Here is a 19,020-nt window from a genome sequence, read left to right as displayed (position 1 = left end):
CTATATCATTTTGAATCTAGAATTTAGGCCAAAGGCCAAGTAATGGGACATATGAGGTCATTCAGCGTTGAAACGAAATTTGACAGTGAAAGGTTTGAAAGGTGTAAGAGAAGGAAAACCTCAAAGCAGTCGGGAGAGGGTTGAGGAAAGTCAGATGGAAGAAAGGAGGTGCAGTAAAAGGACCGAAAAGGGGATCCAGGTAGAGGCCGAAGGCACGCTGCGAAGACCCTTCATTTACGGGCTGCTCTAGGAGCAAGAGCCCGTGCTGGCATAAGGCCAGCTAAATCTAAAACAACAAGACCCTTAAGTAATGTCATGACACCGCTTGAGATGCGCTGAGGGCACTAACCCCCTACGGATAATAGTAGCACGGGTACCGATTCCTTTAGCTTATGTATCTGGAAAGAAACTGGAATCGCACACGTTCGAATCTAAGCTGAATTACATAAAAAAAAACGTCAATCTTACTCTAATGCACCAATATCTTTAAGCAGACCGAGCGACGAGATGTTGGTAGAGCTCAGCTCAGTTCAGTGAGAAGACAGGCAACCTGTCATTCTGCTTCCGTGTTCTTCTAACGCTTCACTTCAATCTTTCAAAAGGTTCTGGTGTTTCTTTTAACGACGCTGAAAATTCCTGGACAGCTTACAGTACTTCTCGGGTTAAAGGGAAAGGTTAAGCATAAAATCGTACTAGTGACCAGTTTTGTTCAGGGGAAAAAATGCGGTCATTAGGGCATCTCATAAAAGGGCAGCCCGGTCCGAAAAAAAAAAAACGCTTGTTTATGTAATTTTCTTATAAAACAATTTTTAATATTGCACACAGAAAATAATGTTTGGTTGGTGCATAGTTTTTTTCTATTTTTTTTTTACTTCTAAGTAAGTGCATATGTAAAAAATGCATGTGATTTACCATTACCTTGATAATGGTGTATGCCAAAAGTCTACTGAACATTTTTAGAAATATAGTATGGTATGCTGATAATTCTGTTTTGTTCGAGTTTGTTCCATTCATCACTCTTTCATCTTGCAGGTATTTAAAAAAAAAACTGATCATTTAATATGCACTTTCACGATCAATTCTGACTGAATGTTTTTATCCTTCCAGGTGTGGTTTCAAAACAGAAGAGCCAAGTGGCGTAAAAAAGAACAAACTAGAAAAGGTCCAGGTAGGCCCGCCCACAACGCCCACCCTCAAACTTGTTCCGGAGAACCCATCCCACCCGATGAACTGGAGAGAAGGGAGCGCCTGCGTCGAGAGAAGAAAGTCCTGAAGCAGTTGGAACGCCAGCAGAGGAAATTGGCCCTGAAGGGCGTTCATGTCACAATCGAGCAGCTTCGTCAGGAGTACAACAACCAGCACCGTCCAGAACCCGAAATTGACGTCGTGGGTGTCACGTCTGACTGTGACGACGACGATGACGAGGGCGCTCACGCGGGAGACTCCTCCTCCTCCAGGGACCCGCCTACGCCAGCGCCTCCTTCACCCATCAGTCCAGCCACGCCTCCAGCTAAGCGACCAAGACCATCCACGTTTTCCATCGCCTCGCTGCTTTCCCTCTCGGAGGCCGGGGATTCCCCCTCACTGCCCTCGGCTCCCTCGCAGGACGTGACTGTGTCTTTAGTGAGTCTCGGGTCTGGGTCCCCTGGCGTGACCACCACCTCACCTTCAAACAGCCTCACTCAGTGTTCCAGCAGGAGTCAAAATGACCCTTCTTCGTCGTCCTCCTCCTCCTCCCCAAGACCCTCACCTCCAAGGACACAAGGGTTTCACATGGGACACGAATTGGAGGGTCACGGACTTCTTCCCTCCTTACCTCCCTCCATAAGCATTAGTGTCCATAAACCTGCGCCTATACCCTCTCCGGAGGGGCACTAGCTCAAGGAAGCCTCTTAATGTTTTCACTTCAAATTCATTTCGTCCTTGGTTCATCATTTATGCGCTCTCTCTCCTCCCCTGCCCTGTCCCTTCACACATCTTTCATTATGAATGGCTACTCCAACAGTCTAAGTAAAAATAATCCCTAGGAGTACTCATTTATAATGCCTGAGAAGGCAAGTACTTGAGCGCCACCTTCACGGGTCCGATGGAAATAAGCTTTAGCAAGAATGTCTGTGAGCGTATATGAGCGTCGCTGCTGGATCCTTCACGGAAAATGTTGTTGATCATCTCCTTGTTAGGACAACCGAGGACACTGTCTTTCGCAGTGCAGGTGCAATCGGCAGTTCTGAGTGGCTGATGAGTGAAACTTGTTAACCCAACGATAACATGGACAATAAGTGATAAGATAATATCGTGCCATCTTCCAGAATGCCATTCTTGATCAGATTTGCTGCCAAACCCTTTGATACGCTATAAATGTCCTGTCATGTAAATAATGTCTTACCTAAATGATTTCTTGAACTTGACCAACAAGTGATTTCCCTGAAAGATTCTGCTTTGTAAATAGCCGGGTAGATATGTAGTATTTTATTTCGAAAACAGTGTGATATTAACTCTGTAAAGTATGTCACACCTGTGTTACGAGTTGTGTTACCCTTTTGGCATCCCTAGGCAATTTTTGTCGGAAAGCATTATCAGAAAATGTGACAAGACATAACTTAATGATTTCCAGTAACAAAGAGAATCACCTATAAGAGTTGTGTTGCGTCTTCCACGTATTATTCCGATTGAACAATTCATTCAGTCATAAGCCTAGATAAAAACACAGGTGTAAAAATGTGTAAAATTCCCAGTACGTTTGACGATTGTGTGTACACTAGTCTGGAACGCAATGCCTCTGGAGTCTCCACGTCCTATAGCCTGTTTATGCCATATCTTATCACAGCAAAAGCATACCAAAAAGTTCAATGTGATATAACTTCCTTTTTTATGAGATGTTTATATCCTTCCATATTTAATTTATTCCCTTCGACTTCTTCCATTTCCAGAGAGTTCCGAGGTATAGATTCTCAAACTTTTCAACAAAGGCTTATTTTACATTCATCTCCATTATTTATTTTCTTCATGTGGTGCTATTATGTTTTATGATTTTATGACTGTCAACTCTTCTCTTCCACAGCATTCTTTCGAACAAGTATTCTGCTCTTCCCTCTTACAGATGAGACAGTCAGTCACTCTCGATTTCTGTCTCAAATGAGCTAAAACAGACACGGCGGCTTCCTTTGACCCCAAAACAGTGACATAACTCGTAACTTGTGACCCCTGTTCGTATGGTGAATGTATACGAGGGTGTTCCCCTGACTATCCAAAACCGGTGGCGGATCCAACACGGACCCCCTCTGTGGACGGGATATGAACCCCTTCAACGCCCATCGTTGTAGAAAGTTGTCATTTTGATCCATCCTTGACCGGAAGCGACAAATCCGACGAGTAAGCGAGAAAAGTGAAGAAGCCTCTGTTCCAGGCAATTCTGGAGGATCGTCCGACTGCGGGGAAGGATCATAGGACTCCTCCTCTTCCGACCTTCAGGAGGCCCTCCAGAGTTGTTACGGAAGGAGACAGACGGCTGGCCAAACTTAATTCTAGGTGCTAGAATGATTCATATTTTATAGCTATATTTTCCTGTCACAATTATAAGCACAGAACTCGTTGGCCACTATTATAAAACTGTGACAGAAAATGAGAGAGATTTTGAAAGCACTCCTTTTCAATAAAAACAGAGATGAAGACTTCTAATGCTTTTAGGCTGGATTATAATGATCACAATATATGACTATGTAATGGAAACATTGTATATTTGTAACCTTAATTTAAGTCTAAACAGTGTCATTAGTGGAATATCTTCATATAATTATTGGTGTCAAATCAGTTATTTAAACTACGGAAAAACAATATAAAATCTTTTAAATTGTTCAGGAACAGTATAAACAAAATTAACAAACTGACAATTGCATACTGTAACACCTCTAGGTTTTATTCACATTGAAAGAATAATGAACGCTGCTACCTACATCACATAAAAACTTCTAGTAACGTCTGAAATACAGGATGAAATAAAAGAATCAAATAACGCTTTTAATTAAGGAGAACGAGAAACTACAAACCTAAAGAAAATAATGAAACAGCAATGAAATCTTCAATACTGGAAATGTGAGCAGTGTACCAACACCTTTAGATAAACAGATATGCACAAAACTGCAGATCCAAGTACGCATACACATCGTACACACACGCATATATATATATATATATATATATATATATATATATATATATATATATATATATATATATATATATAACATGCATACATAAACACACACAACACACATAGTACAAACAACACTTCAGTTTCAGTGACTGAGACTAAGCTTTCTTGTGGCAACCTGTCGGAGAGCGACAGAAATGTAAAGCGTTGTAAGTTTTATAAGGATAATTTATTTGTGTCATAATTATTCCTCATGATTGGATATATTTATGTCCCAGTGTGTATGATGTATACGTAGATAATATGTAAATATAAACTACAATTATAACGACTTCCTTTCTGTCTACCCTACAATCGAGATAGCGATCTCTTGCGGCTTCCTGCAAGAGCGATTACCGCAAAGCGAGCAATTAGCCACCATTCCGTCGTCTCATTATGTGGAGCTTAACCTCATTCCCATTCTGTAATCATTCACCCCAGTTCTTGCCCCTTCCAAACGGACAACACAGAGGTAAATAAGGAACCTAGAAACCTCATTGGAACATATTGTTCATAATTACATACTGTGCAAAATTGATCTCAAAATTTTGTTGTCCAAATCTCCATAAAGCTGTCAAAAACGTTAAGATCATTAATATTCCAAATGAAAGAGATATGATCTACCAGACAACCACAGGGATGATTATTGTCATCCAAATACGGAGAATGATTTGCATGCGGGAACGTTCAACTACAGACGATGACAAAGGCTCCAGAACCTTGAATGGAGAATGCAGATCAAAAAGCGTCAAATCTTAATCACCTCTTTATAACTTGTGCTTGTCATCAAGATCACAGCTCTATAAAGAAAGATGGAATAGTCTTCTCACGACTAATCACTCACATACGAAACTAAAATAGGTAAATGTAGTCCAAAATTTTTACTATTTTCAAAATGTAAACTATAACAATCAGATCCAAGAGTAGGGCACAAGCTGAACTACATCCTCCCATAATACCCACTGAAACCTGAAAGGACAGCACTCCCCACAGGGCCAAAAGGAAAATACACATCATATATATATATATATAATATATATATATATATATATATATATATATCTATATATCTATATATATATATATATATATATATATATATATATATATATATATATATATATATATATATATATATATATATATATCGAGCTACAATGTCCTTTAATATCTAATTCGCTCTACCTCGGAATTAATATATTTTCATATATGCTTAAAACCGAAAGGGAATTTTTTTTCTCGATAATAGACTTGCCTGGACCAGGGCGCGAACCCATGGATCCTTTCAAATCAGGCAAGTCTATTATCGAGAAAAAAAATTCCCCTTCGGTTAAGCATATATGAAACTATGTCTAATTCCGGGTAAGTTAAGCGAATTAGAAATAGTTAAAGGACATTGTAGCTCGATATATATATTGGAATCACGGAAATGTGATATGACTTATATATATATATATATATATATATATATATATATATATATATATATTCATATATATATATGGTAGTAAGATGACTGTGGTGGTCGCATAGAGTGCGTATAAGGCCTCATCCCTAGAGACATGCTGAGAACCGGGAAAACTACCACCTGGCGTCATCAGCGATATTGGAAAAATATGGCGAAAAAATTCATATATATATATATATATATATATATATATATATATATCTATATATATATATATGCGAATACCACAGGAAAAATAATAGGCAGAAAGTCCGTACCGAGGAGTACTTTCGTCCTTTAATGAGACAATGCCTCATTCCAGGACGAAAGCGCTCGTATGAATTTTTGCCTATTATTTTTCCTCAGTATTCGCTTATATATGAAGTCACGTGCATCTACTGTGATTTTTAAGCATATATATGTGGCATATATTATATATATATATATATATATATATATATATATATATATATATAGATATATATATATTTGTATATTATATATATAATATATATCATGCGAATTACCACAGGAAAAATTAATAGGCAGAAATTGTACCGAGGGAGTCCTTTCGTCCTTTAATGAGACAAGGCCTCATTCCAGGGACGAAAGCGTCGGTTATGAATTTTTGGCCTATTATTTTTCCTGCAGGTATTAGCTTTATCCATGAAGTCACGTGCATATACTGGTATTTTTAAGCATATATATGTGTGCAAATATATATATATATATATATATATATATATATATATATATATATACATATATATTTGTATACATACATATATATATATATATATATATATATATATATATATATATATGAGAGAGAGAGAGAGAGAGATTGAGAGAGAGAGAGAGAGAGAGAGAGAGAGAGAGAGAGAGAGTAAAACTGAAGTCACGAAGACAAATGTTACATGAAAAAAGTTCGGGGTTGTTTAATCTAACATTTTCATTCAGTGCTGTATATGGGTCACTTTGATCCCTTGCAATTAAGATATCCAGTTTGATACAGCAAATGCTGAGTCTCTCTCTCACGTTGAGAAAAGAAAAAAAAAAAAAAAACAGGACTTAAAAACCCTCGTTGTTAAAGGCATATTACGGATGTCTAAGAGATAAAATATACAGTGAACTAGAATTCTAGTCATTGCGTAATAATGATGATAATAACAGCAACCAGGGAGTACTTAGTACACAGTTAACCTGTAATAAGTTGGGCAGTTTCCTTCTGCAGAAAGAAGGGGGAATATCTTGAATATATGAGCGTTCGAGCGAACGCTAACGATCCCAAATATTTCTAACAAAATCGGTGTATAAATTCACCTGTTTCATAGGTAACCTTTCCCGAACTACTCCAAAGAAAAACAGGAAAACAATTCCGGAACTACGTACTTCAAGGAAAGACAGTAAAACAATTCTAAAGAAAATCTGCCACACGTCAACATCACGGTGAGGCTTCTCTCGCCCCTTGATCCAGGAACCATGTCTGAACTTCAGGGAAAGATGTCTTGATACGGTTTACTGACCTGAACATGCCATGCCCCTATCCTTCTATCCTCACTAGGTCCTGATTCTGGTCTGGATCATCAACAAAACCCAGTGAACTAGTCCCTTGCCCAGTGCTGAACTTGACCATCAGTCCTTTTACTTATTTTTTCTAAACCATTCTCTTGAATAAAATCTCAATGCAGATTTCAACCGGAATTCTGACGAAATTACGGGACAAGCTATTATTAGTTGGTTTCTGTTCGACGTCAACAGCATTAATAATAATAATAATAATAATAATAATAATAATAATAATAATAATAATAATAATAATATAATATATATATATATATATATATATATATATATATATATATATATATATATATATATATATATATGAATAATTATCACATCGAACCGTGATCCATTTATATATCAATTCAAGCTACAAATGTCCTTTAATATCTAAATTCACTTTACCTCCCAAATGATATATTTTCATATATGTACCGAAGGGGAATTTTTTAATTGATAATAATTTCGTCCCCCCATGGGATCGAACCACCGTCCAAGTGACCGGGGGACGAAATCAGGACGGCTGATTGGATAGCGTCACTGACCGTCCTGATTTCGTCCCCGTCCACTTGGACGGTGGTTCGATCCCATGGGGGGACGAAATTATTATCAATTAAAAATTCCCCTTCGGTACATATATGAAAATATATCATTTGGGAGGTAAAGTGAATTTAGATATTAAAGGACATTTGTAGCTTGAATTGATATATATATATATATATTATATATATATATATATATATATTATATAATATATATATATAATGCGTTATAAAAATTCTCAATTATTTAGTAAATAAAGTATATTACTATGCAAACTGAACAAAGACTTTCGAATACCTGAACGGTGTTCCTCGTCAGTGTTAAGGTTAAGTTATTTTAACATTAACACTGATGAGGAACACCGTTCAGGTGTTCGAAAGTCATTGTTTATATTACATAGTAATATACTTTATTATATAATATTGGATTTTTGTAACAAACATTGTTCTTCATGAGATTGTGAATTTCTTAATAATAATGATAATAATAATAATGCATAACTACGGATGGTATTACTTTATAGATATTGCCGTAGAAGGAAAAGAGTTTTCTTCCTCCTACCAACACCCCTTCGGCGTGAATGGTCAAGAGAGCCTGAAGTTGGGTATGCTTAATTTTTCCTCTGTTACTGAATCTGCCACTGATTAACCGAACTCTGCTGAGCGCACTGATAGATTATCTGCTTATTCTCCAACGCCATATACAAAGAACTTTCGTCGCCAGCTGTACTATCCTACGAGTTTTTGAAGCACAAAAATTCTTATTATGAACCTTCACTGGAACACACCTGCTTGAACTTTATTATCCTACCATTCGTATGGAAAATGTGCTAATTTTACCTCCCTCGAATCTTCAAACTCAGCTACGGGTAAGCCATGGCAAACAGCATCACAACCACCAACACCAACAACAATAACAAATTCATAATAAAGAAAGAAAAACTATAGCCGCTCAATATGTTCTCATTCCGGTATTTTAATTTTATATAACCAGTTTTAATTTTCAAATACTCCATTACTTTGGCGGTGGACCATTCACAATGAAAAGCAATAGCCCCCGAAAGCATAAGTCATCGCCTTGTTATCTTCTAACTGCTGAATGAACGGTAAGTCGTCCTGTGTCAGATCAAGAACATCTTCACAGAATTTTCATTCATAACTCTCACAATTTGCGTCATTACTTCTACTTTGCCACACAGTGCGTCTTTATTTTTACTAATGTAACTCCCTTCGAAGGTTCTTATCGTTCCCTCCTTCCATCACAGGCTTCCAGTTGACCTGACTTTTTCCCCAGTCTCTGTCCTCCTGTTGCTGAACGACACCTCGACCTATTCTGGTTCATCCTTACGCCTTAATAAAATGTTGCATGTCTATCATACTTATACGTTTTTTAATTATGCTTTTAACACAACAAACAGGTATTCTTCGTGGACAGTAATTTGGCCAACAGTTTCGTCATTTTTCGTGAACATTTAACTAAAGTGAAGACAACTAACGCCCATGGAATCTGCTATCCTATTTCTACCTCAGATGCTGAAAAGGCGTATAGGAAAGAAAAAAAAAACAATTGAACACAGACATTCCTCAGCAAGGCTAGCGACAATTTAAGCAGCAGGTACTGGAAGCCGAGAAACGATGTTTTGTTGTAAGGATATTTTTTTTTTTTTTAAATGTTATTTCCAGCAATTTCCGGAAAATTGTGAGAGATATCTTTATGTATCCTAGTAATAAAAAAATTCCGGATTGGTTAGCATCGCTCTATAAAATAAATAATCCTAAAACTGTTAGGTAATTCATCTTCTTTTAACCGTCACAAATTTCACACCTGCGAGTGAGAGGCAGAAGTATAATACAGGTCGATAATTAAGTGATTTATCCTTCCGATGAAAATGAATTCGACAGATCGCGGGACTGCGAAAAATCAGACAATATGTACTTTCCATAAATATGTATCTATTCACTATTTACTGGTCTTTAAAGTCAGTTCTTTCACGTAACAGTGAACGTGTCTGAATATTTCGATGTTTTCTCCCATAATGTTTAAGAACTATTTTCAAAAGAACCATAATTAAATACATTAATTTATTTACAAGGTATATATTGCCTTAAGTTATAAAAAAGGTAGTGTCAATAAGAAAAAGAAGAAAAGGAAAGAATTAATAGAAAACAAATAATTTGTCTCAGTTTCTTCTTTTACTTCATTTACGTCTATTCATTCGATTTGCTCGAGTAAATTAGTACTTCTTCATTTTTCTATTTGGCTCTCTCTCTCTCTCTCTCTCTCTCTCTCTCTCTCTCTCTCTCTTCATGCGAGAAGGTAGAGTACAAGATATCATTACAGATGAGGGCAGAGTTAACAGCTTTTATTACCCATGGAGACATTCCAATTATGCCAAAGAATTCTTTCCACCTCATACCCACAGAGGACTTTTAAAAAAAGGAATCGGATGCATGATCCCCAATCAGGATGAAGTTAGGCTGAGCAGTACATAAAACTGAGTATACAACGGTGTTTGTTATTTAGTCTAAACAAAAGATGAGTAGACAAACTTTCTGGAACGGAATCCAAGTTCTCAGTCTGACTGAGGAGGATATCTTGGAGAGAGAGAGAGAGAGAGAGAGAGAGAGAGAGAGAGGAGACGATGCGACTGGAGAGAGAGAGAGAGAGAGAGAGAGAGAGAGAGAGAGAGATTTCAAATGTTAAATACGGCAGATGAGATACCTGAGAAAACAAATTACATTAAAAAGTCTAACTGGAGAAATCGTCCAAACCCTATCATCAAATTATGGATGAGGAACAATAAGAATTAACTACGTGATTTATGAAACTATGTTAACAGCAGGCATCTGAATCATTTTCTAAAATTATTGTTATGATTATTATTATTTTTTAGTTTCTCTGAATCTACCGCCGAGTTTTCAACAGGGAGATTTTCCTTACCAACATTAAGTCATGAAAGTGATGATTAATGAACTTGCAAATAATCTAATGACGAAAAGTCATTTACTAAAACCGTAAGCATGAGTTTCCAACTGAACTGGTACATATAGGCTACATTCATTAAAAGAACCATTACCAATCAATGTGTGGTCAAGCTAATTCAAGTTGTATAAATTAATTTGATCAATTTAGACAGCTTTCAATAAATATTAAGGGTTCATGCGAAATTAGTTTCCAAAGTATAACTATTATGTAAGATCAGTAGTGTTCTACATCTCCGATGTAGATCAGATTGCCTAAAAATAAAAATAAAAAAATAAAATCCGATATGGTGTCTGAAAGGCGTCGTTTGTGTGTGTGAGAGAGAGAGAGAGAGAGAGAGAGAGAGAGAGAGAGAGAGAGAGAGAGAGAGAGAGTTCATATGAAGCGCATAAACGATTATGTTGAGGAAGCCCCTATTCTGGTGCATTGCTGTCTCGCCTAAGGAGCGAGATATGATGAGTTATGAAGACTGAGTACAAAGTCACATTCCACACCCACACCAGACGCACCTGGCTTAGCGGTTCATTTGGTCACATTCCCTGAGCTTATTTGTCACATTACATGAAAGACTTTTACAACTCTCATTTCAGTCCTGCCACATTTTTAACATTGGTGCATTAATGAATGGATTCGGCCCCTTCACTCGTATTGCTAGTAAGAGTAGATAGCCTATTAATTAACAGTGAATGAATGAATATACAGGAATCCATTTAGCTGAGGAAGCATAATTTGCCTGACACCCTACAGCTGGAATGAACCGTGAAATAATAACCACGGATCAAGATTTCATAGTATTTTTAACGATTCTCAGGAAGACCCAGTCTAGATACAGTGTCTCACCGCACTCACTTAAAAGAAGGAATTGAATATTGAGTGAATCTCACACGCAGTTCTAAAAAGAAATTACAATAAATCACGCCATTAAACCTAATAGTAGCATACGACCCAAGACGGGTTAACAAAAAATAACCACCGTCAAATATATTTTCAATGCTAGAAACTTGCGTTATGACCACCCTGGTCATCAGTTCCAAGAATTCAATTTTTTTTAAATAAGAATTTTGCAAATTCCTAAGCTGGATCTTTGAGAAACAATGCACGATGACTTTCAGCCACGATTGCACAACCAAGTTCCACGACCCGAGTCATAATTCACGAAGGATCGTCGATCAGTAAGTATTCATTGGTAAGAAAAATTAACCCTCTCAAAGACCTTCCCAAGGGCTTTTAAAGTAAGATATACATCACTAAAGGAAGAATATAATTTTCATGGCCTAGATCTATAAAGCCTATTTATTTCCCTCATTGGTTTCATTTCTATAATCTTTGTTAAGGCCTAAGGTTAATATTTATGCATTTAGCCGGGTTTACAATGCTATTCTTTGACTGTTACATAATCTTTATTGACCTCCACCGCTGTTTAGATTGTAAAAATTTATTTCTCATCTTCAGTGCCGAAATCTGTACTGCCAAATTTGCCACACCGAGCTTTCTGCTAGGCAATGTGAATAAATTCACTTTACACTCATTACGAATTATTTCAATGTATAAAAGAGATCATTATTAAATACCAACATGAAAAATAAAGTTAGTCGTGAATTCTTAAACTCCTCGACGTGTTACGACTTTGGGGATGATAAACAGAAGTTCAACACGACTTGGCAATGGCAGCCGAAATTCGTCAGACAATGAAACTTTCGACCAAACATTTCTCGTATCTTATCCAGTTTCGCACATGCTATGGATAACCTGAGATGCTGAGTTAATCAGGCATAGGGGAAAATTCACTGATGCCTATTTTTCTTAAGTATTTGCTTTTGCTGTTGACGATGGATGGGCGAGCCATCGGCGCTGTAATGAAATGTGGAAGAAGTTCAAAAATGGCGCGAATGATAGGATGAGGATGAAGTTCAATTACTCAGAATATCAAAAAAACGGCAAGGGGGTTAAAATCGAAACGATAAATCAAAACTCTAAATCATAACGAGTAAAAATGTCTAAAAATAAAACTTCCTAAAAACTTAAACATTTAAAAATGCCTCATTATCTATGTATCAGCAACATCCGTAAAATCGGGGAAATACGCTCGTCCACAAACCCATACCTACGCTGAACGGCACCATATCGATCGAGCGCCTCAGTGGCATGGTTGGTATGGTGTTGGCGTGCCACCTCGGTGGCCGCGAATTCGATTTTCGAGCATTCCGTTGAGGAGTGAGAGATGTGTATTTCTGGTGATAGAAGTTCACTCTCGACGTGGTCTGGAAGTCATGTAAAAACCGTTGGTCCCGTTGCTGAATAACAACTGGTTCCATGCAACGTAAAAATGCAAACAAAAAAAAAGAACAAACAGGCACCATATCGATGACAGTTGAGCAGATTGTGCTCAACAGCCACAGCCATCAGGGCGCCACACAGGCCACACTTTAGAGCACCACTACCCTGAAGTAAAAAGTTATGGGTGACGTTCCTTTGGCCACTTCACTGTCTAATTAAATTACATTTGGGTTCAATACGATAGGTCAAAAAAGGAACAGGTGGTCGGACATCTTTGTATTTCTTGTTATTAAAAAGGAGAGGAAAAGACCAAATATGAGTCCTTGATGGGTCGGTACATATCAAAGTGAGGAATAGATGGCGAGTCAACACTGCTTTGCGTACTTGCAACTTTAGCCTTTGCACCAACCTCTTCATTGCCACAGATTCTGATTTTAAGGCAGACCAGTATGAGAAACGACACCGAACGATAGGAGAAATGTATGCAGACACAATCCACTGCCATGTGAAAGAAGCAGCAGGGTTAGGCAGCCGTACCAATTCAGAAAGGTCTCAGCAACAACTGATCACAACCATCTTTTGATTTAGAGCCATCTGTATAAATACTGAAGTCCTTTTATGTTACCAATCATGTTCCACAAATTTTGCTTGTACCTATTGAAATAAGTTCTTATTACTGATGTTAGTAGACCAACATTTCGCTTTGGGAAGTTATAATCCTTGGGAAGCTTAAAGGCAAGCAACTAATTAATAAGAGGAATATGTAATGGCTTCGTGGAGCTTGACTTATACATCACAGACTTCATCTGCTTGGTGATTTTATCAAAGGAATTCTTTGGCAAACTTTGGACCTTCGTTAAATATCTAAGTCCCAATTCGTTTCTGCGAAAATCTAGTGGTAGCTGGCGAGTATCAACTTAAATCATTCCAATCTAAATACGAAAAGCTCCTGAGCAGATGCATAAAACCATATTCCGCAAAACAAAGGTTTTGAAGTTCTGTTTTTTTTTTTTTTTTTTTTTTTTTTTTTTTGCGCGTTTCATATGCATTTAAAGGGATACCAGACGAGTGATAAGCAATGGGAAAAACCATATTAGTAAGGGTACACGCATGAACAAACCATCAACTTATACATCTTCAGCATCTTACGCAAAGGGATAACATTTATTTAAGAGGATATTCCCGTTTTTACTTCTTCACAAAGCTGTACTTAGTGAAAGAAAATATCAATCAGTGAGTTGTGTATCTCGAATCCCTTCCAAATTATTTTCTAACGAAGAGGTGGTCAATTTGATGGCTATTTGGCGATATTAAAAAAAAAAAAAAGACCCAGTTGCTGGTATAAAAAATAGCTCCGAAAGTTAAACAAACGACGAAATTCCGCGAAGAGAATAAAGAGAAAACAATGAATGGGAGGCCATTATTAGAAATACAAAGGAGAAAAGAGCAGTCTCCCAAGAAAAAGCATCCAAATGGCGGCCTTCGTCTGAATGAAAAGCAGAGCCTGAATGCCTGACAGGTTGGAAGCTTTCCTTTGATATTCTATTTAATCATGTCCATCACCCGGAAGGAAAGAAAAAAACTGTCGTTCATGCGAAATGATGGCTGTTCTTTCCTCCCTGACTTCCAGATATGAATAATAGAACAGACGTGATTTAATTCGAAACAGTTTCCATGACAGGCATTATTATGAATGATGTGTCTCTGCCCTGTTATCACGGACCAACTCCGAAGGGATAAAAAGGGAAACACGAAGACGAAGAAAGAGAGAGAAAAGTTGTGTTTTGTTTAGCTTCATCAGGGCCAATGGCAATATATCAACAGTCGAGGAGATTTTGGGGAACGCGTCTTGACATGTTATCCCTGCAAAACTGCGACTCGAACGATAAATTTCAATATCACGAACCCTATTCAACATGCCACCACCACCGCACCAGATTACAAGCCAGGCAACTACCTGAATAAATTAGCTCGTGTGTGTGTGCATGTCGCTGCGCTGAGCCCCTCCCCCGATCCCCCGTCCCCGCCCTCTCCCGTCTCTTTATTTCCGAGAAAACGAGAACGACGAGAATGTTTCCATTCTGGATATTTGAAAAGGGGAGGACTGCTTGATTTGGCCCAGTGAACTAGCACGACAACAAAAATGGCATAAGCATAAGAATAACAATATGATTATCATTTTATTGTAAGTACCAAATTCATCAATATCATGATCATCAGAAGAGTCAACTTCGGTTTACAGGGAGCGAAGGTTCGCAAACCTTACGCGCGTTCCTTCCTCCTCCCCATCCAAGGGCGAACGGTTCCTCACACTTCATTCACGATTTTTGACATATTAACGTAGTCTTGTTGACTCACCCATCGTCTAAAGTGGATTATGAAATTTCGAGACAGTCCAACCATTTTCACCTTTGGTTCATCCAGCTCCATGGATGAAGAAATAGTGAAGACTTTACTGTCAGATCCTAAATTTCACTTCACTTTCCATAGTTTCTCATGATCATTTCATTAGCCATTCATTAAACCTATGGGTTATCTAAAAATGGTTTAAGCAAATAAATTAGGAAAAGGAGAATATAGGAGTTAAGAAAATATATAAAGTCATGTATAAATAACGAGAATCAATTATGAAAGTCATTTCATATCTCTCAAAATCTCATCTTAAAAAACTGATGATCTCGTCAATGTCCACATCCTTTCCCTGAATTGCAGACAAGGATGTCCCATCAAGACGGACTCGCCGTTGCTAAGTCCCTATGCTTCCAACAATACGCCAAATTATGAGCAGCTGACAACAACTCATCACTGTGGGTAGGCAGACTCATGCTATGTCCATTTCCCAGCCTGTTTGAAACAATTTGCCTCCTAACTGCTCCTGACTTCTGAACTCTAAAGGAAATTCGTTACAGTCAACATATAAACTTTTAATGGGCGACTTTTAACAAATCTCCGAAGAATAATCGAAGGCCAATTATAGAAACCAACTGATGAGGAGAAGGTTATTACTTTCGAAGTTCGATCCATTAGGTTGCAGACAGAACTCTTGAGCTCATCTGATCTGTAGCCATTTGTCTGACAGGCATCCTTGTTTCGTTTTTTTAATTAATGCTGATACAGAGGAACAAAAGAAAAAAAAATTAATAGATAAAAAAGAATTCTTTTTGGGCAAGTGATTTCCATATCAGAAACGCAATAAAACTACAACCATAATTTACACCCAAATGAGCAACTGTCACGAAAGACTGATAACAGTTGAAGTATGTTTGACAAACACTTAACATTATATAATTCTTTGTGCTGTATAAAATTAATTGACAGAGTGTTCACAGGTTATACTAATGGCCGACAGCTATGTCAAAATGGCTTAACCTCCCGAACAAAAAAGAACACATCTGCAAAAGAGTTAAGATAAATATTGATGATAAAAATACTTGGGAAATTAACACATAACAAACCAGATGAAAATGGGGAAAAGTGCTGAACTTTATTTAGATGTCAAATTTAAATTGCTATATCATCTTAATACACAGACAATCAATGCATACATACATACATACATACATACATACATACATACATACATGTATGTCATACATATGTATATATACGTATATATATTTCAACATTTCGTATGTGCATACATATAAGTCAGTGTTTTCGTACTGACATTAAAATAATGGAAACCTTGAAAACTATAACCTTAGAAACGCAATGTTGTAAAATAAATCAATTAACCAGCCGATCAAACACTTGTACGCTGAAGTGAACTTTATGGAGGTTTTGTATGAAGACAGATATAGCGTGTGGCATCATCATTTCCATTCGTCCCAACCAGAGTCAACTCTGGTCCCAACTTTCCTCTCAGACTTGATCAGTGCTTGTATGTAGTATGCGCGTGCGTATTGTATTCATCTAATTCGGTACCCGCAACGACCTTTATTCTACTTACTGACCTTCCACTGGCTCTTTCTAAAATTACTTTCACTATTGTATATTTTGCTATCTGAATTTTACCTTTCTTTGCTTATGTACTCGAGTCAATGGATCGTCGAAACATCCAGTAGACAGTCCACTTAAGCATCATGAAATTCTAGTGGCAATTACATTTACTGACTTCTTAAAACAAGCAGACGCGCGCGCTCACAAACCCGGGCACATAAGCACGAGTATTTTTTTACCCTGTTGTCTGGAGATGCACCAAGAGACGCCCTCAAGAAAATATTCAAATTTTGCTGCAGTTCCTACTTTTTCTACACAGCGACGTTTTTCTTTAGACATAAGATACAAAAAGGAATTGCTTATCGAAAACGAGTACCGGCACAATTCAACAACACTTACCAACATTCATAATATCGTTATTATATCCCACCTTTAATTCAAGATTATTATTTTTCTGATATTATATTTTATGAGGCAACAGCTACCTCTCCGTGTCAACAAGATATGCCAGAATCAATATTTATATATTAACCACCTGCGGCAAAACTACTTTCAGGGGTTTACATTACAATACATAGTTCTCATTTCAGTTTGTTGCAAGGAAAAATGTTACCATTAAATCGCAAACATTTGTGAAACTGTAGGTTCTTCACACCAACCACTCGGGTTATCGATTTTTATACTCAGGATCTAATGCCTGATAAGTTGTATGAAAACGTGTTCGTGTAACATTAATACATCTTTAACACATCTCTTTCTGCATCTTTCATTTTTAGCACCTTCGGACGAGAGTATCTACTAATTGCATTTCGGACCAAGCGCTTTCCTTCATTTCCATTCAAGAGAGACTTTAAATCTGCTCGTTTGACCTCACTTTTCAAGGTTATTTACATAATAATGAAATGAGCGCGGCGTCCCTTCCCGCATGGATGCAAGATGCGCACTCTTCCATAAGCTTTACAACCTCATTTAATCATAATTCATTTAACCCCTCTCATTCTCACTTCTTTTTCTTTCACTTTCGCCAATTCCATTCATGAATTCTCGTAGCCAGCATCACATTTCACCCATTCCATTACCCTTGGCAGACATTGAATCGTTAATTAATCTCATTTTCCTGTTTTCATGAGTTTCGTTTTGCATTTAAGTATCTTGTTACCTTTTCTTGCCTGACTTGTCTTTTGTTTGCTGCCTTTCAATATCGCTGCCAACACTTCATCCTCCTCTTATCCCTCAGTTTCGACTCTTTTTCATGTCTTTAATTATGATTACTTCCACGCATTTAAATGTCTCTCTGTCTGGTTGGCTCCCTCATTCATCTCTTTCCGACTTGTTCTTCTGTCATTTCTTCAAATACTCTTTACTTTTCCATCTATTACCCAATCTCCTCTGAATCCGCCCTTTCACGTGTCCTTCCCAACTTGCTCTCCGCTTCCGTTGTCAGCCTTTCATCCGCGCTCTGTTTCCTCCCTTCTTCAATTAATCTCCTTGACAAACACCTCTTCTTCTCTTCTTCTTCTTCTTCTTCTTCTTCCCCCGTTCCTCGGTCTCCGTTCTCCTTCCTGCCCTGTGCCCAGGCGTTGGGGCCTCGCGGCATTGACCACCGCTTCTTCGCCCGTTGTTTTTACGCAGCGTTACCGGGCCTGGAGTTGCCCGGCTATAATTAAGTTATTTTGGAGTTGTTCCTGCCTTCACTAACGTGTCTTTTCACCCTTAAATAAATCGTCTCACTGATGGCTTTTCTTTCTTATCCTGACTTCAAGTTGCCAACACCGAATTCATCTAGCACGTCGTCATAAATGTCAGTGACTTCGTAAAAAAGTAATTTCTTACACAAATGAATTGAATACCCTCTTAAAACCTTCGAAGCAATCCCACTGGAGCAAATAAAATATATAAAAGACTATCGTATAATCAGTATTAGAAAAAGACATTTGGAAATCTCAACTTCGTCCGCTTCTGAAGCAACCGGACTGGCCTCACCAGCACCAACATTTCAATTAGGAGAACCCGGTCGAACCCTGGGCATTAAAACCTCTTATTTACATCCTCCTCTAATAGAAAACCTCTCTTGCAC

General features: G+C 37.7%; 1 protein-coding gene across 1 annotated transcript in view; it reads left to right on the top strand.

Moving 5' to 3' along the window:
• LOC135201661 (homeobox protein unc-4 homolog) overlaps positions 1–4,442 on the top strand; it is a 65,824-nt gene extending 61,382 nt beyond the window's left edge. Inside the window, exon 3 of the mRNA XM_064230772.1 lies at positions 1,108–4,442. Within this exon, the coding sequence (XP_064086842.1) occupies positions 1,108–1,878 (771 nt within the window). The 3' untranslated portion in view covers positions 1,879–4,442. The remainder of the gene's footprint in view (positions 1–1,107) is intronic.
• Positions 4,443–19,020: the final 14,578 nt, after the last annotated feature.

Source organism: Macrobrachium nipponense, chromosome 28 (genome assembly GCF_015104395.2).
Source record: "Macrobrachium nipponense isolate FS-2020 chromosome 28, ASM1510439v2, whole genome shotgun sequence".
NCBI classification, from domain to species: Eukaryota; Metazoa; Arthropoda; class Malacostraca; order Decapoda; family Palaemonidae; genus Macrobrachium; species Macrobrachium nipponense.
The sequence above is the reverse complement of the archived record's forward strand: the minus strand, read 5'-3'. Positions and strand labels throughout refer to the sequence as shown.